This window comes from Temnothorax nylanderi, unplaced genomic scaffold (assembly GCF_030848795.1).
Source record: "Temnothorax nylanderi isolate EJ_2023f unplaced genomic scaffold, tnyl_v1.0 TNYL_tig0275_pilon, whole genome shotgun sequence".
Taxonomy (NCBI): domain Eukaryota; kingdom Metazoa; phylum Arthropoda; class Insecta; order Hymenoptera; family Formicidae; genus Temnothorax; species Temnothorax nylanderi.
Genome location: NW_027249337.1, coordinates 218,149 through 243,338, shown reverse-complemented (window position 1 = coordinate 243,338; position 25,190 = coordinate 218,149). Strand labels below are relative to the sequence as shown.

The following is a 25,190-nucleotide window of genomic DNA, read 5'->3' as shown; positions in this document are numbered from 1 at the left end:
CGAATTTACCAACAAATTTTTTAAATATATTTAATATATTTTATCATCCTAATATTTCTTTATACAGAATATAAATATCTACAAAAAATATACGTTTTATTCTGCCAATTCCCTGTCTACCGACGGGGATTCTCTAGTTGGACCAGAATTTTCAAATTCTCCTGGTTCTACAAGTCGCTTCTTTCCATATGGCGGCGGTCCAATTAATTTTTCTACATCGTCATACGATAATGTTTCCTTTTTTAATAGAGCCTCCGCAAGCTGTGCTCAATAAAAATATTTTATATACGTAAATTCGCACAGTATTGTTTAATTATAAATATATGTGTAAGAAATGTATACATACCGTATCTAATTTGTCTTTGTTATCCAAAAGCAATTGTCGAGTTTGTGCATATGCTTCCCCTATTATTCTTCTTACTTCGGCGTCCATTAAATTAGCTAACTTTTTGCTATACAGCTTCTTAGTTTTCTACAAGAGAAAAGAAATTAGACATTACGTTCTAAGGTACAATGAACAGGAGAGTTCGCGGTAACATTATCTCATACCGTGCTGGTATGCTCTTCTTCGAAAGAAATTAAACCCACAGCTGGACTCATTCCGAATTGTTGGACCTGGTGATACGCCATTTTTGTCACAGTCTTCAAATCGTTTTCGGCGCCCGTTGAAATTTTATTGAACGTCACATGTTCCGAGACACGACCACCTAACGTCATACACATGCGTTCGAAAAGTTGCTCATTACTGTAGAGCTTCTGATCAGATTGCGTGTATTGCGCGAATCCCAGTTTCAAGTTAGTTCGTGGCACTATCGTTACTTTGAGCAAGGCATCGGTATGCTCCAACAGCCATCCCACTAACGCGTGACCGGCTTCGTGATAGGCGACGACACGTTTTGTGGACGGCGTTAACGGATTATTTCTCTTTGTCAAGCCACCAATCGTTCTGTCGATCGCATATGTAAGATCGCTGCTGTCTACTTGTTTCTTCTTATCCCTTGCAGCATGTAGCGCGGCTTCGTTGCAAACGTTTGCTATGTCAGCACCTGAAAACATCATGCTTGTGTGATAGCTGAAATGATAATACCTTTGAAGCATTGCTCTTTTTATAGATAATGCAATACCACTAAAACCAGGTGTAAGATAAGCCAAGTATCCCGAATATTTCGAAGGTTTGTTTTGTAAAGATATTTTTTTAAGGTGAGTCTCGAAGATTTGTTGTCTCTCCTCTACCGTGGGAAAATCGATTAAAATGTGCCGATCGAATCTGCCGGGTCTCAATAACGCCTTATCCAATACGTCTGCCCTGTTCGTCGAGGCCAGTATAATAACGTTTTCTTTTGATATCATTCCGTCCATTTCTACTAAAAGTTGATTTAACGTTCGTTCCGATTCACGGTCAGATACCCCGAGCGAGCTCTCTGAACGTTTTTTGCCAATCGCGTCAATTTCATCGATATATATAATACTTGGTGCTCTATAAGAAATTAAAGTAAATATTAAAATATCATTAAGATAAATTTAGAGAACCAATAGAGCAGACAAACCTCTTTTTAGCTTCTTTGAATAAATCTCTAACTCGAGCAGCACCTAAACCACCGAATACTTCAATAAACTCAGAACCGTTCATAGACAGGAAAGGAACGCTCGCTTCAGTCGCCACAGCTTTAGCCAGTAATGTTTTACCGCATCCAGGAGGTCCCAGGAGTAAAACGCCTAAAAATAGGATTGTATTTTTAAGATCTAATTTTGTGGCATCAACTTAATAGAAACGCTAATAATTTTCTATTTATATATATATGTTTATATACATATATAAGTGCAATGTCAGCAAATACCTTGTGGTATTTTAGCGCCCAGCATTTTGTAACGTTCTGGTTTTTTCAGATAATCGACAAATTCCATCACTTCTATCTTAGCCTCTTTCAGTCCAGCTACATCCGCAAAACGTACACCTTTACCCTTTCCCACCAACGGTTCGACTAGAGTAAATTTCGCCTGTTTCATTTGCGAAATGATCTCGAAAGGTTTGAAGGAAAAACGTTTTCTCACAAAACTAAAAGCAGCGATAGCTATCAGCGCAAAAAGTGCAAATCTTATAATACTCGCTATGTATTCTATCTTCCTTTCGTAAATCACTTGTACTCCTTGGCCTAAAATATTTCAGACAAATACTTCAATTATCGTAATCTGGCGCGTGATGTTTGTTAATGCATCGCAAGCGATTTATTTACCAGCTTTTATGCCAAGATTCTTTTCCACCTTCCTCAGTTTCTCTTCAAAATTCTCAATGCTTGGAACAGCCATGTGATATCTCTTGTATGGGCTTCTCTTTCCTTTAATAATGGCACCATCGTGCACAACAATTATAACACGCTCAATAGTAGGATTTACAATAATTGCCTCGACCTCCCCTTTACTTAACATGTCATATACAAATTCATTCCAGGAAATAGAAGCAGCGAGCTATTCAAACATAATATGTCATATCTTAACGGTAGTATTTATACTTTTAAAAATAATTCCTACGATAAATGATGATTAATAAAAACTTACTTCTGCATTTGACATTCCCATCTGGTGTTTCAATACAATTAAGACAAAGTATAATACCATAAACCATAAGGAGAGCTTAGTAAAAACTGATTTCATATCCTCATTTTCATCAGGCTTCTTGTCTGGATTTTCTGAGCCTGATTTCTTTGGCGATTGTTCATTGGCGTTACTACATGTAGTATTAAAATATCTGATACTATCAAATCTTGGATAAAAGCTGAATTTGCCGCTGCACAATAATGCTGATTGTACGGCATGTAATTCTTTGCGAATCTTCTTGTAAGCCTAAAAACAAATCCCGCAAAATGTTAGTAGTATTCTAACATTCTACATGTTAGTAGTATCAGTTTGCAAACTGATTCGAATAGAATATTAATTGACAGAATACAGATTGATATTGATTTATGTTCTGCCAGCACAGAACTTGCTGATGTAATCTCGCAACATATTGCCAACAGATTGCAAACAGAATCTATCATTTAAATAAAATATATCATTTAAATGGTTACAAAATGATAGATTCGATATTTGCAGTCAATTTATTATACTAGATTTTATTTTCGCTGGCATTGTGCCAAAAAAATTCATAGCAGATGCCTTGCAAAATCTGTTGAAAACAGATCTCGCTGTCTAGGGATATACTTAATGACATTTCTTTCCTGTCAAAGATATCAATGTTATATCTATATAAAAATTGTATCCAGTTGTCACAAATTGAAAATCAATTAGCTAAATAAGTGTGAAATATAAATAGAAATTGGTATAAAAGATGTTGATACTTGTATCACAAAACATGTTGATACTTGCGTGATAAGACATGGGAAGAGATAACCTGTGAGCTCCATTATTATGCGCGTAACTGAAGTGTTTAACGTTGAAAATAGGTTTTTCCTTCGGGAGATAAATATTTTGCGATGGAAAATTGAATATCCGGCTTGGCGCCATGTAATATCGTTTCGGACACTTGGTTAGGTTCTGCATGGTTCAAACTTCAAAAGCAGTCACGAATAGATTTTCGCCAATTTTCGCCTTGTGTCATGAGAGCTTTGTTCTCTAGCTAAATTTTCTGCCCCAGTATGGAAAATATATACTGAAACATTATTTCTAGCAAAATTGACATTAAATATATCTGTTTGTTCTCTACGTAGCGTAGCAATTTGTGGTGATACTCAATACACAATTTATGCTGGGTCTCCGGTCTACAATGCGAGTCGCAAAGTCGTGAGTCGCAAGAATTGACCAATCACAGTCGATTATTCTCCTCAAATTCGACTGTGATTGGTCAATTCTTGCGACTCACGACTTTGCGACTCGCATTGTAGACCCAGCATTAGGCTGGGGCTCGATTCTTGATTTCATTCGCAAGAGAAACGTATACGAAAATTCTGCTCTTACAGAAACGTTGCAAGTTGATTGGTTAAAAGCTATGCGACAGCCAATCGACTTGCAACTTTTCTGTAAGAACAACATTTGCGCATACGGTTCTCTTGCGAATGATTTCAAGAATCAAGCCTCTGTTCGTTTTCGCTGCACTTCTGAACTAGTGCAATAAGTTAGAATGAAAGAAAATATATTTGTTTTGTTAGCTATGTTGCACTAGTTCAGAAGTGCAGCGGATAGTCGGATATCTTGCCTTGTGTACACCGACGTATAGTTGGCAAACAAATTAAAAATTATTGAAAATTATCTTATCCAATCGTTTGGAAATCATTTGGAGATATTTGGAAAAAACTTTTTAGAGTTTGGAAAACCATACAATAATCACAATTAATTAAAATCAATTAAGCGTATAGTTAGCAGAAATAAGTGTCTAAAAAAGTTTGTTTTTAATCCAATCGCTCCGGAATCATTTGGATAAAGTGTCGATATAATTTTTATTATTTGGAAAACAACTCTATTCTAATAAAAATTAATTAAGGGTCGACAGGAGTAACACTACCGACCTCTGTCGGGTTGCTTAGCTGCGAGTCCGTATTTTATTTATTATAAATTTTTTAAGAGCCAAAATGGAAAATCCGGCTATGTACCGGGTTGCGGCTGATCTTATACTGATTAAAACGAGCATAAGTTTAATGAGATTCGTTAATTAATTTGGCTAAAATTTGGGAAAAACCGTTTCTAAGCAGCTTTTCAGGCTTGCAAAGCTGCTTAGAAACGGTTTTTCCCAAATTTTAGCCAAATTAATTAACGAATCTCATTAAACTTATGCTTGTTTTAATCAGTAAGATCAGCCGCAACCCGGACACGTACATAGCGGTTGCGCTCCTGAATGCCCACAATCGTGTGCAATCGTCACTATACGTAACTGGAATGTTACAATAAAATTTTCAATAACTTACAGCTCTTAACATTACCAATCAACCACTAAACGATTGGTAAAAAAGAATTTAAAATTCCCTACAGTCAAAGTGGAGGCGCTAAAAAAGGTTAAAAATTTGTTGACAATTAATTCTTTCTTTTTAAAACGCGAAACTACCAAAAGGTTTCAATGCGGTACCAAACACTGCCAATCAATCGCCAATCGATTCAAAAAAAAAAAATATTACCACAGTCAAAGTGGGGGGGCTAAAAGAAGATCAAAAATTTGTTTTCGATTTCCTAAAAAAACGAGAAACTACCAAACGTTTTGAATACGGTACCAAATACTACCAATCAACCACCAAACGATTGGTAAAAAAAAAATATCAATGATCCACTTGGGGGGGCTAACTTTGTTGAGGTGGTCGAGAGCTGAGTATGAGCCTGGGCCGTGCGTGCTATATATATATATATATATATATATATATATATATTATATATATATATATATAATTCTCTTTTCTCTATTTATCAAAGATTTATGAAAGTTATAGGGTTATGTGGGGTGATGTGCAACACTTTCTCTCGTTGCTCGGAAAACATATCCAAAAATCAAATTCTTGAATATATCATGGCTGTATAATGTAGAGGAAGGAAAATACTAAAATTCTGCGTGATTAGATTTTCAAAATTTTAAATTTTTCCTAAAAATTTTTCGAGTTTTCAAAAACGTCTGTTTTAGCATTTTCAAATTTTCTTGGGGTGATGTGCAACACAGGTAAAATTAAGGTAAAAAATGCATGAATATCGACATCAATCGACTTAAATGTTAAATTTGGGCTTCTTAAATACAAATTAATCGAAATCTGGTGAACAAAAAATTTCACTGTGTTGTAATCGACCTGAAAAAAAAAAAAATCATTTTTTATTTAATTTCTTATTTATTTATCGCTTAAAAATTAATATAATGAAAGGAAAAACGCAAAAAACTTTATTTTTCATCATCTGAATCGCAGTTGTCACAAGTAAAATAGTTGCGACCTTGCATGTCGACACATCACATCATGTTGCACATCACCCCAAACACGCTATTTTGCGCGGACTGGCGTGACACCAACACAATGTAAGAAAATCACAAAATCGCTTTGGATTATCAAAAGTACTTGAAAAACTAACAATATAAAAATATTTACCTATAAGATGACTAAAACCAATTCACGAAATCACTATGAATGTGAAAAGCAAAAATTACATTCAGCTCGAGAAATTTAACTCGCTTTTCGTACAGCAGTATGAACCAGGAGCCTGGGCCGTGCGTGCTATCTCGCGAGTTATTTATCTAAAACAAGGTACTGTCAACACAAACAGATGGCAGTATGCGGTTCTGTCAAATGTCGACATGCAGACCAGGAATCGGAAACGTTGCACATCACCCCATGTTGCACATCACCCCACACAACCCTATACATTTCCGTTGTCCAACGTTACATTGACCATCATTGACTAGCTATTTATAAAGTAATAACGTTGGCAACATGGAATTGAATCGATAACTTGTACTGAAAAATGGGACAGGATGCATTTTTCTGTACGAGATTTCTATTCGAGAAATTCATCCAAGTTGCCTGTGTACACGATTCGAGTTCTAGTAACTTTTTCTCGGACCGAGGACTCGGACCGACTTCTAGTATCGTGTACACGGCTTTATAGAGCGATTAATGACGTCAAAATAAGAACATGTTTTGTATCTTAGCGACGAATTTCTGAACACATTATAATGCAATAATAAGTTAGAATGAAACATATTCTTATTGTAACATATTCTTATTGTAAATAATTCTATAGTTTATTGGAAAAAAACAAACGTTTGAATGCACTATAATAAATGTGTTTTATAGTTCAGTTTTCTTTTATATTTTCTCTTGACATAGAATAAAAACTATTCTATTATAATTTTTCATGCAGTGCAATATAATATAGTATTTTTTTAAGGTTTATATAAAAATAAAATAATTGTATACTTTTATAGGGAAATCAAATTTCTCGTCCAGTAAAACCTTTCGTCCTCTTTTTCCCGCACATATTCGCATTATTCCGTTCAGTTGAAAAATATCGAATTAACTATAATACTACTACCTGACTTAACTAAACTTTATTCAGTTTTTTTTTTAGATAACATAATAGAAATACACAGAATAATAGAATATTTATGGTTAAAATCTTTTTGGGATAAAATCTGTCCTGTAATATATGCATTTTAAACGTTTTCAACGTTTTGGCGCAATGTGACGCATTCGGTTGTCAAGACTGGCATTGATGTATCTAAAACCTGGCAACCCTGGTGACAACCACTTGCCAGTGTTGTCAAAACTGGTAACTTCAAATGCATCATCTAACAAGTGTATTCAAGATACTATAACAATAATCGTTATCTGATAAAACTCTTGATTTTCGTTATCTGAAATTTGTCATAATTATGAAAATCAGAAAGTTCGGCATAATTATATTTATATATTTTTATTAATAATGTTAAACAGAAGCAATAGTTTAATCTCAACTGATTTAATTATGTTCTGAGTGTATCGTACAAGATTGATAAATTCTAAGATTTTTATGTTCTTTATCGTTTTGCTCTTCATAAATCAACGTTCTTGACGAAAAACATGTAAAATCTGTCATTTAATAAACGCAATTATATAAGACTCGTGGTTAATGCTATAAAAATTTAATGGAGACCATATACATAATATTTACAAGTTTTAAGCATCTCTCGAAATAAAGGATTGTCGTAAAAAAAAAATTGCAGTCTGGTGTAACAACGGATCAAGTCCAAAATCATAGATACAATCGGAACATTTATGGGCACAGATCACGTATCTCATTCGTTACTACGATCATTTTTTCCCAGATTTTTTTATACCACCAGTGACCAGAGGACCCTTCTGACTGGCTTTCTTTGCTGCTTCAGCCAGTGCTTTCTGCGCTTCCTTTTGTTTTTGCTTAAACGCTACGTCCTCTTCATCTAAAACCTTGGAATCCTTCTTCGGTGCCTTCAAGGGCTTCTTCTTACCTCCGTCCCGGCCAGACATTCTAAAGTACACAAAAATTAATCACACGTGTCTAATTACACTGTTTAAAAAAATTATTTTTTTTTATCACAAGAACGAGAATAATCATTTCTTATAATAGCTCATTGAACGCTGAATACGATCCTGTTTGTCAACTGCAATTTTCTCAAAATTATGATGTGATAGAGCAATTTAGCAAACGGAATTATATTCAACATCTAAAAAGCCATAAGAAACGATTATTCTCGTTCGTGTGCATTTTTTTTGTTGAGCAGTGTTATCTTTTAGAAATGGTACAAAAAAATAACTCTAACAACAAACATTAAATCGATATAACCTCTGTCGAAACGGGAAGCAATCAAATCACAAAAGAGTTCAAATAAAAATTATTCTATAATAAGCTATAATATTAATTATAATATTAACACAAAATTAAATCCACAATTAAGTTATCCAATGTGTAGAGGATACTTCAAAATTATAGATGCGATATATTCACAGAGAGAGCAACACGCGCATATACTACGCGAATACCTCTCTTATGACTACGGAATTCCATCAGTATTCGAGTCCTCGACTTACTTGCAGTTGTACTAAATTTCCAAACTGGATTGCAAGGTACAAACGATAGACGGTAGATTCGGAAATTCGTTCCGGGTGAAGGTTGACAAATGTTTACCGATGTTTACGCGGTAGGACGAATTTTTCTCAAGCTGATCGTACAGATTGTGCTGCCGCGGGTCGTGAATTCTGAAGCTCGGCGACCTCAGGTCTGTTCCTTGTAGCTAAATCTTCTGTACATACATACATACGTATTTTTCTATTCTTTCCTCTTTTATCTTTTTATCTAATCAGAATTCAGGTTGGATTTCTACTTGTCGTAGACTACAAAACGTCTGAAGAATGCACATACAGATATGTTAAAATGTACGTACATACATGTGCAAATGCATAAAATACATGGCACATCAAATTGTAAATGGAATTCTGTCCTGAAATCTGATGCAAACTCATGATATGCAATTAAGTACTTAGTGCATCATGATGCAAACTATATACTTCGTCTAAAGCAAGCTTTGCACGCGTCTTTCATTTTAATTCCAGGAAATGTATCATAATTGTAAAGAACAGGCCTACGTACGATGCCTTGTGGATTTATATGTATAAATAACATCGGATTGTTCGAAAAAACCCGAAGATTCGTCTAATTGCGATACGCGGTTTGTAACGTATAAAAGTCTTATTTGAAATTGGAGGATTCAATACAATGCTGTTCAATCTTATTGTTAGCGGTGGACGTGCACGTAAGTTGTATACATATTTAATAGGTATTATTTTTTATAACAGCGAATTCGATCGAAGCAGTTTGAACTTGGGAGCAAGTCCTTTTTTCGTCACATTTGATTGATATCCATGTCTCTGAATTAACACTAGAACTATCGGAGATTAAACTATATTTATTTCTTCCGAAGAAATATCTTAAAAAAGAAAAAGAGAAAAATTAAAAAAATTAATTATCTATAGATAATTTTAATAAAAGTCAGGCAAAATTTCAGAAATCAAGATGTTTTAAAAATTATAATTAGTAATAAATTATTTAAAAATGTCAAACGGATCATTTTGACCCCCTTAGTAGTTCTAGTATAAAAATGCAAAAGTTATAGCGAATTTAGTTGAACGGCATTAGTGCGCTGGTGGATATTAAAGCCGTTGTACTTTTAATCTAATCTAAAAGTGAAATGCAAATATCTCGACTGATAAAATGCCCAATACATATTTTACCAAACAGCACAGTAAAGGATTGTATTGAGGATTTTACAGTTTAATCCGTTTATATGTATATTTATATAAACATCTTTACGTCAATTTGTGTACTTTAATGTGCATCAGTGCGCACTAGTGCATCCAACCGAGTTGGCTATTTAGGTATTATTGAGATCGATATTAATATATTCTCTACTCTTCCGTTTTGTCCAGAAGTTCGAGCGTTGGTAGCATTGATGTCATTATAGGAAACCTAAGTCCCATATGGTCCCATAGTTTAAAAGTTTCTCTCCTATATCTTTTTTATTATATGCATACATACATCACACGTGAAAGGTTTTTCTTTCTTCTTCTTACGTTTTTCAAGAAGTAAAGAAGTCTATCAAAAAGAATGACTAAAAATATCGGGCGTTTTTATGGGAGCGTTTCCTTTAAGAATTACAAAACAGAATGGTGGGGGAAAGATATTCGAATGAATGGCTCAACTCGCTCGACCGTTAGTGTTTGCTAGTTAGTTTGCTTCGCGGTAATCAGTAGAGTGGTGTTAGAGCAAGCAAATAAGTTGACTTGAGAAGACTACTGAAAAATTTAATACGTGGCGATCAATTTGAAGCAATTTAGACCTTTCGTTCACGTAACTAACATGATTATTAGTCTATTTAAGAATCTCATACTAGTGAACTATAGAATCTTGATTACAAAACATAATAATAGGAATTGTGTAAAAAGTATTTGTGTATGTCAACATCTTCTGTAAAAACCAAACGGATTTTTAGTATAACTGAGAAAATATCTGATAGAAAATTAAGAATAGAAGTAAAAATATGCTAATTTTTCTGAAAAATCATAAATTTTAAGGCTCATGCCTCAAAATATATGATTGCTAAATACAATTTATAAATTCTTTTATAGTTATTATAATATAATTAGAGAGATAAAGCTTATACTTTTTCAAGCAAATTTTTAAGAGGACTCTTCGAGTTATAGCAGTTTTGTCATTGGCATTGACAAAGTGAAAGGAATTGTAATTTTCTTGATTGCTTGATAAGATATAAATTAAAGCGACTATGTTATGATTTGTAATCGTATCTGATACATCTGAGTGATTGTCGCTTTTTTAAACTCGTAATTACATTGAAAAATCAACATTAATATTTCGCGTTTTTTTCCTATACTAAATTAAAAACTTTACTTTAATGGAGTAACAAAACTGCAGATAAAACCTTTTTTGCCATTATGATTTTTTAAATAAACGGAATTTAATGATATCATCGCATGGTCCAGGACTGTTGCACCGGATTTACTCGAGAGTGTATCTCAATATGCCACCTAAATTGGAGCTAATCGCTGCAGCATGCGAAAATATGGGCATTGGAGCAAATGGCGATTTACCTTGGCGTTTAAAGTAAGATTGTTAATAAATTATATACGTGACTGAGCTCGAAGAAACATTTAAACCAGGTGATTCGTACGTAGGACGGAAATGGCGTTCTTCACGCGCATGACGACTGACACAAAGGACAAAAATAAAAGGAACGTCGTACTTATGGGCCGGCGCACGTGGGAGTGCATCCCCGGGAAGTATCGACCTTTGAAGAACCGCATAAACATGGTGTTGACTTCGCAATCATTGTAATTATAGGTGAAATGAGATAAGAAAAAATTTTAATTCTTTAGAAGATAAGAGATCGTATATCAATTTTAGGGATTGCGGAGACGAGGCGATAGCGTGCAAGAGTATACCACACGCTCTTGACGTGATTTCAGAAATGCAGAATCAAGTAGAAAGGATATGGGTAATAGGAGGAAGTAGCGTGTACAAGGTACTTTGTACAATGAATTAACGTAATGTACATTTTGAAAAAAATAGGTCTGTCCTTTTTAAAAATGCGATGCTATAAATCTTTTCTACATTTAACTTAAAACGAGTACTCGCGACTCAAGGACAGAGGAAAGAGAAATAATTTTAAGAAAGTACAGAAAGCGCGACTAAAAGAACACAAATCTAATACGGTAATGAAGGCGTAAATATTAGCAATATAAATTTAAATTAGATATAACAATTTTTGTATAATTTTATATTAGAGCGCTATGGAATCTCCACACTTTGGACGATTGTACCTGACGCGTATAAAGAAAAAATTTGAATGCGATACGTTCTTTCCCCTTATTCCGAATGACTTCGTGTCAATTGAGTAAGTATTAATATTTCTCTGTTGGGTTTTATGTTTCACATTCATGTCGCCGTCTTCCAATAGCTAATAATAATTCCAGGGATCCAGCGGTACCACAAGGTACACAGGAAGAAAATGGAATTGAATTTGTATATGAAGTGTATGAAAGAAGATAAACAGCAGAAAGAAGATAAACAGCAGAACTACAGATGTACCGTCATCATTAAAACTATAAATAAATGAGGCCGTTTTTATAAACATATCTTTTGCACCTGTAAAAATAGGATATCGCGAGAAACATTATAATATTAATGATATTGTCTATCATATTCTCTCTAATATATGTATAAATACATAATAAATACATATTATTTGATAATAATACATATTTTATTATGCAATATCCTTTAATCATATATTTTTACTTTTATCGACACTTTATAACAGAAGATAAAGACTTCATAATGGAAATCAAATTTATGTTCAAATGTATAACACTTTAGCCGGGTGGCCACTGTAACTGCCGACCACCAAGAACATGCAGATGCAGATGGTACACAGACTGCGCACCGTGTTTTCCATCGTTGACAACTAAGCGAAATCCATTCGTCAAACCTTTTTGCTTCGCAACTTTATGAGCGACGTTCATTAGGTGACCGAGCAAAGGTTCGTCCTCATCTTGAGCTTTCGAGAGCTGCGGAATCGGCTTTCGTGGAATTACCAGAAAGTGCACGGGTGCTTGAGGACTTACATCATCAAACGCAACACACTGTAAATCATAAAACATCTTAATATCAGCGCTCTATTAAATAAAAATAATTGAATATAATTTTTATTAAATAAAAATGTGTTATTTAAACGAAATTTATCGTCGTTCATTAAGCGATTACCAATATATAAAAAAAAATAGTTTATATATAATATCTATGATAATATTTCAATCTATAATTTTTCTAACATAACAAGTCAACATCTTTACTATGACAACTCGGTAGACTCGAGCAAGTGTGATTATGTAATAATTATAGACAGAATAATAGCAAATCATTTTAGATAATTGGACAGAATTTTTGCTGCATACATAAGTAAATGCGATACTTTGCGACTACGACTAGATGACATATGATATAAATTAACTTTAATGCTTAAGACCATGTTTGCATCGCTCGCTTTAGCCACACTTTTTGTATCAAAACAAGCAATATCGCACCTGAATAACGTTTGATATTTTCGATAAAAAGCTTAAATGCAAGCGTCCGAATGACGCCGGTAAGTCGGATTTGTCACGTAATTCGACAGAAAGGACGTAATCTTCGTGTGCTATGCTACTGCTTACCTGGCTGTCCTCGTAAATGAAGTTACATGGGATTTCTTTACGTATTATTTTCCCAAATATCGTGTCACCTTCCGGTGCGGCGGCCTGCGCCTTCTCCACCTCCGTCGCCATTTTTCTGTAACTGGCGGATTCCACGGTGCAGACCGGCAGGTTGCCACCAACTGCCAGATGTTTGCACGCATTTGCGATGACGTTCGATAGCAATCTCATGTCGAAAATCGCTGTCGCGACTACGACAGTCAGTAACGTGCGTATCGTCAGCTTCGCGTTTACGTTTCGATGCCTTATTTACTTTATCTGGAATCTGGATTCCATTTTATTATGGTCCGAAGGTCGCGACGTTCGCGTCCATGCAGCCACGATCGAGATCTCGAGGCGCGAGTTTCAAATCCAGACTACTGCTGAGAACCAACTAAACGCACGCTTTTTCCTTTTTCAACAGATCGCTTTCCACATTTCTTTACATTGTAAAAAGTCGGCAAGTTTACAGATGAATATATCACGGGGAGATTACAGACTTACAGGCCAGAGTCCTGCATGTAAAACTATAAAACTTTTATTTCATAGGACAGTCTTCTCTTAATAATGCGCTTATCCATTTTCGACATTCTTAACACAATAATGCACCCTAAGGGCACATAAATATTATTGTTACTTATTGCTTTATACACGTGTCGTCGATATTGTACAGTAATAAAAATACGCTATTAATGATTGCAATGGCTCATGGTACATACAAAGTATAATGGCAGTGCGCTTTCTGGTTTTCTTCGGAAGATCTTTAAATCATTCCCGTGTCCCTAATGGGTCGCAAAAGGCCCCAGTCTTAGAAAAGTAATTCTACTTATATAAAAAAAATATACATAGCGTTATCTTACAATTAGATTTACACTAATTTCACATCGAATCAAAACTTAAGTTAGGTATGTCATACATACAATCGCTTTTTTGTATCTCTAATAGGATTTGCCGCAACTACGCGTATTTTACGTAACTAATGCAAATTTCGTGCATACAATTAAACTATTAACCGCTAAGTAATAACTGCTGTGAAATAAAAAAAAAGTTACTGAGAGGTATAATTCATAACGTCATTATAAAAAGACAACTGACTGAAACGTTAAGACATTATTATGTAAATAAATAACATATCAAAAATAATAATAATTGTCTCATCTTCACATTGTACATAAAGGTACCTAGGATAAATTAACTTAAATATTATGGAGCTTATTTCTCAAACTTATTAGGTTGTTATATTTACTGTTAATAACTTAATTACGCAAGGCTAGTTGTGTAAAAGTAAGGGATATGTATAATGACTACTATTTAATACGATATAACAAATTTAAATGCTAATTGAATTTATAATATTGTAGCATTTATACGCACGAGTGATCGTTAATACTCGGATTAGATATTTAATAATCAACGTGTTACTAGTAATTCTACGTGTGTACTATAATATTTTATACTGTTGTAGTAGGTTTATACTTCTCTTCCTGAATATAATTATGTCAGTCTGAGTTTGCCAGATTAATCCAGCAATAAGTCTACATAACTTATGGAACAGTCATTGTACGCCCTCCTCGGAAAAGTATCGGTGTCTTACGGCTTGAGCTGCAGTTATACGACTATGAGGATCAAACATGAGCATATTCCTTATTAAGTCTAATCCATGTTCGCTGAGATCTGGTATTATTGCACCGAGAGGTCTAGGTTGTCTGTATGGGAAAGCTGTCCAACTGAGCGATACATTCTCTGGCCACGCTTGCTGCGACGGAGTACCCAAAACTCTAAAAAACGGAAGGGCGCGAAATGTATAGAAATATATTGGAAGATGCAAATTTTATTCTGAAAAAGTATAGAAAAGTATAACTCACTGGAAAATTCTGTCCAGTTGATCGCCTTCACTGGTACCTGGGAATAACGGTTCCAGCTTGCAAAGTTCTGCCAGTATGCATCCGACAGACCAAACATCTACAGGAGTAGCATAGGAACATCCTAAAAGTACTTCAGGTGCTCGATACCATTGGGTTACAACCTATAGATGTACAAAATATTACAAGGTTTTATTAATAGCGATATTAAATAATACATATATCAAACATTGCTTATTTTCTTTGAACTACAGATACCAAAGTAAAACACAAAACGACGATTGTCTTTATACATTATTATTTATAAATTTAATATTTAAAATTAAAAACTTAAAATATATATATATATATATAAATCAATAAACCAATAATATTTTTTGATTGATTTTAAATCACTTTAATCTCATTAAAGAAAAGATTATAATAAATAAGCTCAATTTTAATTTTAAATATCAATTTTAATTCTAAATATTGTAATCAATCAAAATATAATCTGAATTTGTCGAGATATTTGTGGTCGACAAAAGCACATAATTTGTAATACGTTGTATATGCTATATCTGTCCACGTACCACGGAAGTTAATCTCATCTCAAAGTCGTAGGTCTTAGCCAGACCGAAATCCGCGATCTTAATTCTTCCTTCCCGTGTTACCAAAAGGTTCTGCGGCTTCAAGTCCCTGTGTATTATTCTATGGCTATGTAGAAACTCTACCCCGCAGAGTATCTCTTTCGACATTTGCCTCACGAGATACGGCGGGATGCCCGATCGTGGCGAGCTATTCCGATGCTGAGCAATGTACGAAGCGAGATCTCTTTCAACGTGTTCGAACACCAACCAGAGGGTGAGACCACGGTCCAGCCTTTCGGAACGTTCACCGTCACCCGACGGTAAATCAAGATAATCTCCTTGGCAGACGTCCAATAATCTGACCTGGGAAGAGAGCAAACGTATATATCGTATTTACATTTACGTTATTAAGTATTAAGAACATAATTAATGAATAACAATATCCTATTTTTGTTAGAAAATGCAGAATATTGAAGATTTCGCGATATATTCGTACGTAGTTATTTTATGAATAGAGATTATATTGTGATTAAAAGGTACTTACGATATGTGGGTGCTCGTATCGCTCGAGCGACTTCAGGGCGGCAATCTCTCTTAGCGTGGACATAGGCAGACCGTCCTCCGTCAAAGGTATCCTGACTTTCTTAAGTGCTACGATTTGACCGCTAGTCTTATCCTTAGCTTTGTACACCGTTCCGTAAGCGCCGTTCCCGATAAGGGACAGGTCCTCGTACGACGCATGTTCGCGCAGTAAGAAACTTTGTACCGTCGTCTCCTCCGATCTTTTCCCGGAAGGACCAGAGAGCTCGCCCTGATCGCTGTACTTCATTACAATGGATTTCAGCGTGCCGAGCTGTTCTTCGGGTTCTTCCCTCGAGGTACTCGGGATCGGCGCGGTCTCGCTCTCTCGCTCGGGGAGATCCGTCTCGGTCGATTCCGGGGGGGACGTTTCGCCGATCAAAACCGATTGCTTCGACGTTCCCGCCTGTTCCTCCGTAACATCTGAGAGTCGTTTGTCCCCTTCCCGGACGAGCACAACCTCCGCCTGCAAAGATATCTCACTCGTGGTCGGCGGCGCCTCGGTACTTTCCACTTCCGTTAGGTGCTCCTCTCCAGACGATTCGGACGAGGTTTCGGATTGCTTGGGTCTCTTTGGGGCAGTTGGCGTCGATAAATCTGGTTCGAGCTCTGTGCTCGAACGTCGTGACCTACCAGCCATCACAACATCTCGACTTCTACCTGAAACAAATTTTTTTCTTATTGTCGACGGAAGTAATAAAATTAAAAAGTAAGGAAACACGGCAATTTCTTTAACAAGAAAAAGAGAAAACCTTGACACTTCTATTTCAATTTTTGTAAGTATCTCCAAATCAATAGAGAGTTCAATTTAACAGTTTCGTGTAATAAACGCGGCAAACATAGACATAAATTTCCTATAGCATAAGAACTGTATGTTTCAATAAGCTTTCAATCTCCCTGCTAGGAATAATTTTACAGAGAGAGAGAGAAAGATAGAGAGAGACCGTATTATTCTATACAAATTTTAATATAACTTCTATATAATTTTAATATAATTATATAGAAGTTTAATTTTCTAATGCAAATCGTAAAGAAGAACTTAATCTTCTAATGCAAATCGTAAGAAAAAACTTATATTTAATAAGCCATTTAGAACAAAGTAGTTAGAATCCCGGCGTTAAGCCCGAATCTTAACGATAGGTCTTACTTCCGCTCGCTGATTCCGATCACTGATTGTTTAGTTTGTCTCTACGAGATCCTCGACAGATCCGCATTCAAATCTATGCAGAAATGCGCGAAGACAAGAATGCATGGCGCGGAAACCGTGTGTGTATGCGTGTTTGTACAGTCGTGCTTGCAACACCCGGGTTCGCGTCGTGAGGCAAATATACGGGACCAGCTAGCTTCTCTCTTTCGCTCGCGTTTTATTAAAATTTCGAGAGACGCGGTACCGCAAGCGGGACGTGCGATCGTGGCGGGCCGTCTGCTACGCGACATCTGCACCGACACCTGCGCTCATATAATAGCCCGCTACGCCGGCCTCATCGTCGGCTTTCCAGAACATCTTGTGAACGCAAGGGAGGCCCTAAACCCCACCACCCGGGGTCCTTGCCCTTTGTCTTCTTCGCTCGGGTCCAGTGATAGTAAATTGGTTGCGCGAAAAATATATCGATTGAACCATGGTGATCTTAACAGACTAGCTGTTAAGGGAGGACACCACTGTAACTGCCCATTTTCGACTGCCTTTTTTGGTATTTTTTTTTTTAGAAAGGAATAAAATATATGGTCAAAAGAACTTTTAGGCTTTATTAGACATATATTAAAGTATGTAAAAAAATTTTTTATTTGTTAAAAAAATACAAAAAGGCGGCGCACGAGTCGCTATAGCACTTATTGGTTTTCAGCCAACCCTCTCCGCGGCACGCAGTAGAACTGTCGTAAATTTGATCCTGGAACAAAAAGTGAAATATTTTCGTTAATTATATTAGTTTTAGCAGTGAAGTACGAGGGGAAATAAGAAAATATTAAAAAACAAAAAATAGAGACGAGTTTGAATAAAAAGTTCGATGGTCGAAAAATCGAACTTTTTATTCAAACTCGTCTCTATTTTTTGTTTTTTAATATTTTCTTATTTCCCCTCGTACTTCACTGCTAAAACTAATATAATTAACGAAAATATTTCACTTTTTGTTCCAGGATCAAATTTACGACAGTTCTACTGCGTGCCGCGGAGAGGGTTGGCTGAAAACCAATAAGTGCTATAGCGACTCGTGCGCCGCCATTTTGTATTTTTTCAACAAATAAAAAATTTTTTTACATACTTTAATATATGTCTAATAAAGCCTAAAAGTTCTTTTGACCATATATTTTATTCCTTTCTAAAAAAAAAATACCAAAGAAGGCAGTCGAAAATGGGCAGTTACAGTGGTGTCCTCCCTTAAGATCAGTCCGTAACAGACGGAAATCCAAGAAGAAAAAAAAGAAATAGATCAATCGTGTCTCACCGGATCATTCGGCTATTTTCTTTAAGAACTTTAGAACTTTAAAACTTTACTCCTTGAATAGTTCACTATCTTTTGCGATACGTAACGATCGGAGAGCAGATATAACTTGGCAAGTGGCTACTTTTCATCATAACGCTCATTTCCAACGTGACACCTGATGCTATCTTCCTTTACGTTCAAAATTGATCTCGAAATTTTCGGCTATGTAAACTATGTAAACTATTAATTATGAATGATACGTATGACGCGGATGCGTCAACTTGGTTTCCGCGGAAAACTGTGATGAACGTGTCGAACAAGAAAGGAAGTTGGAGATATTGAGCGGCGCGAAGAGATACGAATCGAAGCTACGATAGGGGAGATCCGTGTGGCATAATTCAAATGGTTTAAATAGCCGGATGCCGAAAAAAGACGCCCGCCTTCGTCCAGAGGAAATAATAAACTATACGCTGTTATCACTTCGTCGTAATTTCTTAGTGGCACATGGCCGCCGTTAGATGCTAGCTGTGGGAAAAGGCCGGGTATAGATAATACAATGTCATTGATTTAATATCACAAAACATAATATTCTTTTATGTCAGGAGAAAATCCTAAACACCTTTTACGTTTAGTCGAATAATGATCATATTAATAAAATATTTTCACTGTATTATGTTAAACAGACATAATGTCGAGTGACCCATATTGGTTTCGGAGAAGAACGCTTCGTAAACGGATGTACTCTCGCGGCTTTGATTAAATTCTTCTATCAACTTCCTCTTACGATAAGAAATTCTAAAGCCGAGCGGAAGGAAGGAAAGAGCGAGACGAACGAACGAAGGAAAAGAAGCTGGACTTTTACATCGCGAAAATTTTTTTCGTAATATCTGACATCGAACCTAGAGAAGGAAAAGAAACGGGATGCCCCTAATGCGTGAAATTTCAAGGGGCCATTGTGGAAAAATTCTGGACGAGATCTGTCGCAAAGTGAAAGAAGCGAAAGGGAAAAAAGGGAAAAAAGGGAAATGTATGGGCGATTCACGGAGTTGGAGAAAAACGTGTCTTCGTTCTGGATGCGAGCAGCAACTTTTTATGTACAGAGCGCGTTTTCATATATGCGGCATTATCTCGAGACCACCTTCCTGGAAGAGGCAGATGTTTCTACAGTTTCGTTGGACACCAAGAAGGAGAAACAGTGAAGTTGATGAAGCATATAGTCTAGCAATACTCTTTTAACACGACGTTTCGAGAAGATGCAGGCCGTGCAGGCGTGTATTTTGTCTGTCTTTGTAATTACTTTTCGTTCATATTCATTTCTATTAGTAGGCGCAACGGTGCGCCAATAATTAATTTTCGCTGGTAATATAATGCAATGCACTTTTGTAAATAGTATTTACGTACTTTGCACATGGTGTTGGAACACATAGGGGAGACTAAGAGAAATACGTCACTCCATTATCATGTATTATTAGCAAGTTAGTTTTTATTAGCAAGTAGATAATTTGGATAATCGTACAAAGAATATTCTCTTTCTCTTGCAAGTCTCTAAAATCGTAAAACAACATGTTTGATCCTTATTTTATGTTTTATCACTGCAAAGAATTCCATTCACTTTCAACTCCATTTTGCAATACAAGGCCACAATACTTATCGCTGCAACACTTTTCACGGGACTTTTAATAAATTCATCGATCGTATGATCTCCAAAAGTTGCCATTTACGTCGTAAAATATTGCGTACCAGCGAAAGTTTACTGAGCGCAGTATTCTTTGGGCACTTTCAGCGTTTGAACGGAACACATACACAACAGACACCTCCTCTCATCCGAAAAGTCTCCGTTTTATTGTCCACAGAATCTTTTCTGTTCTCGCGCTGTCGCGAGGTGCAGGAGAGGGTACGATATTCTTTTACATTGTTATAATACATCCAGGGTCACGTAAAAAGGACGAGAATAACGGCCCAAGAAAGTTGACGTAGCAGATAAGCGGTCGGAACGCTCCGCGGGAAAAACTGATAACTCGAAAAGTATTCGTGCTAGATAAACAGCCGTGCACGAAAGAGGATACCCCGATGGAGTACGAGAAGAGGTTCAACTGAATTTTGACTTGAACCGTCTTGACTAAACCGAGACGTACGGCGTTGACGTATCGACTCGGCGCGGCGTGGCGTCGAGATGTAAAATCGCGTAATGCTCGTCTTAGAAAAAACACGACTTCCGCTGGTAAATTAGATAACGTAAGAACTTTCGAACGTCGGAATGTCGAGTTACTCAATCTTCTTATCGTATTGCTCGGCAAAGTACACACGATGGATATATACACTCAGCAAAATTTCCATGTATAAATAGATCCGAAATTGAAAAAAAAAACCATGCAAAAATAGGCAACGTTCCGATTTGTATAATACGATAGCGTTACATGTCAGCGTTATTTTAAATGGTAAGAATTGTCTTTCTGCGTATATACTTCGGGATGTAAAACGTTAAAAGGTAGAAAATAATGCAAAAGCGCAATTAAGAAAAACGAGGCTATTAAAAAATTGTGTTAAAAAAATTATTTTGCTTCAATTTTCTTTTATCTCGTCCCAATTTTTGCATATCGCGAGAAAAAGAAAAAGAGGGTGCACTGTTAATAACGCCCTCAGTAAATTATTATCGCGTCACATTACTTCATAGGAGGATTGTTTCCCATCGGAGTCGTTTGGTGTTAGGCTCATTAGGTCCCTCTCGATGACAAACACCGAAATTTTAGGTCGCACGAGCCGCTCCGTAAAGTTACACGTGTCACGATTGTTTACGCACTATGTAAGCGCGTAGCGTAAGCGGCGTAGTAAATCACGCGTCGCCGCAATTGCAACATAATTGAAGCACACATTTACGGCCCATTGTTTGCAAAGTCGAGCGTCAACATGCGTATGTCCGTGCTGGATGAATGAACGGCTACATGTGAGATGTGAGTGTAAAACATACTGTGCGCCATTAATTCATGACAAAAATACCGCGCTCCGATATCCACTTTGTTAAAAATCTCAAATCTTGTGTTATCTCACGAAACGATTCTCGATCGAGTCTTTATTAACTTTAGAATGCACAAAGGAGGTCGGTCAATCACTCTAAATGCAAGATTATCTTATCTCAATCCGGGCATCCGCGTTACAACTTCGTAGTGAGCTAGTAAAGATAAAAAAGAATACACAAGATTACTCTTTTATATATCAAACGATTATTTCAAACGAAATGTAAAATTTTGATTGTAGGTGGTACGATTTAATTGAATCTAGCAATCAGAAAAATGATCACAAACATAAAATGAGTATACAAAAAAATGTGTGAAGTTTCAGAGTTATGCATTTTTGTGTATCAAAAATATTGTTATGCTTTTTAAACTAAAAATGTTTAAACTAACCATATTGGAAAGCAATAAGTATATATCTTCTTCCGGATGAAGAACTGACGGACAATCGTATTTGTATCAATTTGTAATTGTCAATTGGATGGAAAATATCAGAAAGTATTGTAGAAAAAGGAATTATTATTTTGTCGAAAAGAAAATGAAATGTTATTTGAATTGAAATAATTAACAATCGACAAAGAACGCCGTTCTTTGTGCGGGGAAAACTTCCCTGCGGAGGAATGCAGTGACGGCCTAATTAGGAACTCGAATAATTTACGGGCACTACGCCGGCCCTATTCAATTAAAAACGCTGAAAATACACACGAATCTTTGACAACGATATTCCGGGCTCTCGTTTGCTACGCTAGACTACCGAATCGAGTAAACAGGGCGTTGCTGCTTTCAGATTATCCACGGAATTGACACTACTATGTACTCAAGTCTGTCACACAACAAACACCTGCTCAACGCTCTCATTCACTTCTATTTCTAGAACGAAAAGTCGAGCGTAAGGCTGCGTTCGGAAACGTCACCCGAGTGCACACGAGTATACTCCCTTCTCTTTCTATCTCAACGAGTTAGAAGGAGAAGGGAGTATACCCATGTGTACCCGGGTGACGTTTCCGAACGCAGCCTAAGCGTACTAGAAGAATACGCACACTCAGTATCGTATATATCGCTTCGATGGAGCACCAGGAAGCTGAATACAATCTCTCTATCTTCAAAAAAATAACATCCGTTATTTTTTATCTATAGAAAATAATGTTCGTTAGGTCATTCAATAATATTGCTGTTCAAAATTAATATTTCTTTTGTAGAAATAATTCGTATGTATATGAGAAAAGTTAATATTTTAAACAATTACAAAGTTTTATTTTATAAAGAAATTATTTTGTATTTTTAATTAATTAATAAAGTAGTAAATTTTTCTTATATATAACAAATATATTTTCCTATGCAATATTTTTTTAAATGTATAAATATTTAAATGTTTATAAATATTTTACACAAAATCTAACTTTATTATTTTCTTGAAATTTATAATTTCAAAAAATTGGATTTATATCACTTAAAATAACAAAAGTGTATTTTTACTTCAAGCTGTGTTTATTGGAATTTTTATAAATGAAGGAAATTGACGATAATTATTTCGCTGCAAACAGTTTTGTAATTATTGACCGATGTCTGTAAAGTTCATATAAATATATAGGTTATCTACAAATGTGCAAGTTCAGTGACGCCTTATCGTGGGAGAATCATCATATTTCTCAGAAGATACAGAACTGCAAGCGTTGCACTTATTATGTGTCAGAACTGCAGATTTGAATGAATGTGAATGCAATGTATGTTGCGGTTTTCTTGGAATATTGTTCAGCACAAATTATTCATTTAGGAATAATAAGCCAACAGAATTATTTTCTATGCTAAACGCGCTTCGTTGCTCGAGTAACATGCGCGTGTCAGTAGATAGACGATGAGGAAGATGTGAAGAAAATAAAATAAGAGTTATTTCGACGTTTGAACATCCGCACTGATTCATTTTTTAAATAATTTATCGCTTTTTCATCCACATTAATCAGTATATATTAATTTCCAAAATACAAATCGCTTCGTCTAAGTAGTCGTGCTGGTCGTGCAATAAAAACACCCAAAATTTTATGAAATTTTTATCTACGCGACGAAATGCTGCGATCTAGCTTCTCGAGGATATCCCATGTTAAAGATATCACGTGGTTTCTCTACGCGTTCTCTATGCACACCGTTCGTAAACAAGAGGGACGCACAATGGCGGCGGGAGCAGGGCAAACCAACCCCGTCGCCAAGCTGTCGCTTCTTGTCTTATCTTCACACACGCTGAAACATTCCACACACTCGTCTTGCGTTTCATAGATATGCTATCCGTAATCCCATTGAAGTGCATTTCTCACGATGTATATTACGAAACACGGTGATAAATGAATTTAAGACCGTATGTCTTGCGTGAGAAGAAAGAGAAGTAGGAATTATTTCTTTAGACTTTGGATATATTCTCTTGCAAAGATTCGTCACGTTTTTGAAAACTGCGAGTATTTGGATGACACGCAACAAAATAACAAAACGATGGTATTCTTTATGAGTACGACGAGAATACACCGGTTGTTTATATTCTGAGAAACATAAAAGAAAATCCATAAGGTTTAGATATCGAAGCTGTAACATTTGAAGCTACAAGAAATAATTCGAGAGAAAGATATAACTTCGGTACATAAATATATATCTCCGTATTGTAATTAAAAAAAAAAACATTCCGATCTATAGATTTTTCACTCGCGCGCAGAAGACTATCGAATTATCCATGCGTTAAAATCCTCATTACTCAATATAACTCCGCGTTCAAATCATGTCCACCTATCAGATAAGAAATCTACGAGCGATTCGGTTGGTTTGACATCCCGGAATTTCCATTCGTCCGCGAGATCAGCGAGAAAGCCCATTTAAATCGCTCCGACTCTCTCTCACGCGCGATTTTTCATCGGAATCCCGCGGAGAAGCGATTGGCGAACATTCGCCACGAACCGTCTTCGTCCAATCGTTACGCGGATTCCCCGATACCGGCGGCTTCACCCGCGAGACACACGACGGATCCCCCGCGTTGGCCGCCAACGCAAAGAGAAGAAAACTACCGAAACCGGCCGCTCATATTTTACCGCGAGCTTTCCTTTCGAGAGTCAATGGAAGGCTCCTCTCTCTCTCTCTCTCTCTCTCTCTCTCTCTCTCTCTCTCTCTCTCTCTCTCTCTCTCTCTCTCTCTCTCTCTCTTGCTCGTTTTCTTTTTCTTTTGGGAGATCGGCATCTACCACGTTTCAGCGGCAGCAACCCCGAGAGAATCCCACATTCCGCACTTACCTACCAACCGACGCTGAGGCTGAGGTGCTGACCTCCCGCGAGAAGAGCGAAACAGCGGAAACCGCTGCGTATACTCCGCGAAAGACGAAGAAGAAGAGAATGAAGATAAAGACGAAGATGATGGTAGTGAAGAAGAAGAAGAAGAAGAAGAAATGAAGAAGAAAATGATGATGATGATGAGCGCACGCAGAAAATAGAACGTCAAGAGCTGGACGGACGGGTGGACGGACGAACGGGACGCCGCGCGGCGAGACACACAACACAAC

At 36.3% G+C, this 25,190-nt stretch overlaps 5 protein-coding genes across 12 annotated transcripts in view; 1 reads left to right on the top strand and 4 right to left on the bottom strand.

Annotated features, from left to right (window-relative positions):
* Positions 1-4: 4 nt before the first annotated feature.
* On the bottom strand, positions 5-3,745 carry Spg7 (SPG7 matrix AAA peptidase subunit, paraplegin). The gene is made up of 9 exons (XM_071719009.1): positions 3,364-3,745; positions 2,557-2,841; positions 2,235-2,466; positions 1,839-2,153; positions 1,548-1,716; positions 1,125-1,477; positions 550-1,046; positions 347-472; positions 5-261 (listed from the first exon to the last, which is right to left on the bottom strand). Exons 1-9 carry the CDS (start codon positions 3,535-3,537, stop codon positions 97-99), a joined length of 2,316 nt encoding a protein of 771 aa, XP_071575110.1. The 5' UTR covers positions 3,538-3,745; the 3' UTR covers positions 5-96.
* Positions 3,746-7,563: 3,818 nt separating this feature from the next.
* Positions 7,564-8,939, bottom strand: LOC139780385 (translation machinery-associated protein 7 homolog). Its single transcript, XM_071719007.1, has 2 exons — positions 8,505-8,939; positions 7,564-7,944 (listed from the first exon to the last, which is right to left on the bottom strand). Exon 2 carries the CDS (start codon positions 7,941-7,943, stop codon positions 7,749-7,751), a length of 195 nt encoding a protein of 64 aa, XP_071575108.1. The 5' UTR covers position 7,944; positions 8,505-8,939; the 3' UTR covers positions 7,564-7,748.
* Positions 8,940-8,947: 8 nt separating this feature from the next.
* Dhfr (dihydrofolate reductase) lies at positions 8,948-12,244 on the top strand. 3 transcript variants are annotated; one of them, XM_071719002.1, is made up of 6 exons: positions 8,948-9,226; positions 10,971-11,091; positions 11,163-11,318; positions 11,392-11,509; positions 11,772-11,881; positions 11,961-12,244. In XM_071719002.1, exons 1-6 carry the CDS (start codon positions 9,190-9,192, stop codon positions 12,034-12,036), a joined length of 618 nt encoding a protein of 205 aa, XP_071575103.1. In that variant the 5' UTR covers positions 8,948-9,189; the 3' UTR covers positions 12,037-12,244. The 3 variants fall into 3 exon arrangements, with proteins under 3 accessions (XP_071575103.1, XP_071575106.1, XP_071575104.1); XM_071719005.1 differs by lacking the exon at positions 8,948-9,226 and adding an exon at positions 9,940-10,320; XM_071719003.1 differs by lacking the exon at positions 8,948-9,226 and adding an exon at positions 9,940-10,422.
* Positions 12,190-13,524, bottom strand: Hint1 (histidine triad nucleotide binding protein 1). The gene is made up of 2 exons (XM_071719006.1): positions 13,197-13,524; positions 12,190-12,629 (listed from the first exon to the last, which is right to left on the bottom strand). The coding sequence occupies exons 1-2, from the start codon at positions 13,404-13,406 to the stop codon at positions 12,360-12,362; spliced, it is 480 nt and encodes a 159-aa protein (XP_071575107.1). The 5' UTR covers positions 13,407-13,524; the 3' UTR covers positions 12,190-12,359.
* Positions 13,525-13,736: 212 nt separating this feature from the next.
* Positions 13,737-25,190, bottom strand: part of LOC139780389 (cyclin-dependent kinase 4) — an 89,936-nt gene continuing 78,482 nt past the window's right edge. For 5 of the 6 annotated variants that reach the window (XM_071719014.1, XM_071719015.1, XM_071719016.1 and 2 more), the window contains 4 exons: positions 16,190-16,884; positions 15,649-16,008; positions 15,080-15,240; positions 13,737-14,992 (listed from right to left, as the gene is read on the bottom strand). In XM_071719014.1, the coding sequence (XP_071575115.1) occupies positions 14,770-14,992; positions 15,080-15,240; positions 15,649-16,008; positions 16,190-16,884 (1,439 nt within the window). In that variant the 3' untranslated portion in view covers positions 13,737-14,769. Of the gene's footprint in view, positions 14,993-15,079; positions 15,241-15,648; positions 16,009-16,189; positions 16,885-24,924; positions 25,021-25,190 lie in introns of those variants that run through there. The other variant, XM_071719018.1, reaches the window with a different exon arrangement.

Bases quoted from the DNA above. Each gene is read 5' to 3' on its own strand.
- Spg7 (XM_071719009.1), bottom strand. From the start codon at position 3,537: ATGCAGAACCTAACCAAGTGTCCGAAACGATATTACATGGCGCCAAGC. The intron at 2,154-2,234 runs GTAAATAAATCG...GAAATATTTTAG, and splicing joins GAATCTTGGCATAAAAGCTG to GCCAAGGAGTACAAGTGATT. The intron at 1,047-1,124 runs GTATTGCATTAT...TGATGTTTTCAG, and splicing joins TCTTACACCTGGTTTTAGTG to GTGCTGACATAGCAAACGTT.
- LOC139780385 (XM_071719007.1), bottom strand. From the start codon at position 7,943: ATGTCTGGCCGGGACGGAGGTAAGAAGAAGCCCTTGAAGGCACCGAAG.
- Dhfr (XM_071719002.1), top strand. From the start codon at position 9,190: ATGCTGTTCAATCTTATTGTTAGCGGTGGACGTGCAC. The intron at 9,227-10,970 runs GTAAGTTGTATA...CGCATGGTCCAG, and splicing joins TGTTAGCGGTGGACGTGCAC to GACTGTTGCACCGGATTTAC. The intron at 11,510-11,771 runs GTACTTTGTACA...ATTTTATATTAG, and splicing joins GAGGAAGTAGCGTGTACAAG to AGCGCTATGGAATCTCCACA.
- Hint1 (XM_071719006.1), bottom strand. From the start codon at position 13,406: ATGAGATTGCTATCGAACGTCATCGCAAATGCGTGCAAACATCTGGCA. The intron at 12,630-13,196 runs GTAAGCAGTAGC...TATGATTTACAG, and splicing joins TCATTTACGAGGACAGCCAG to TGTGTTGCGTTTGATGATGT.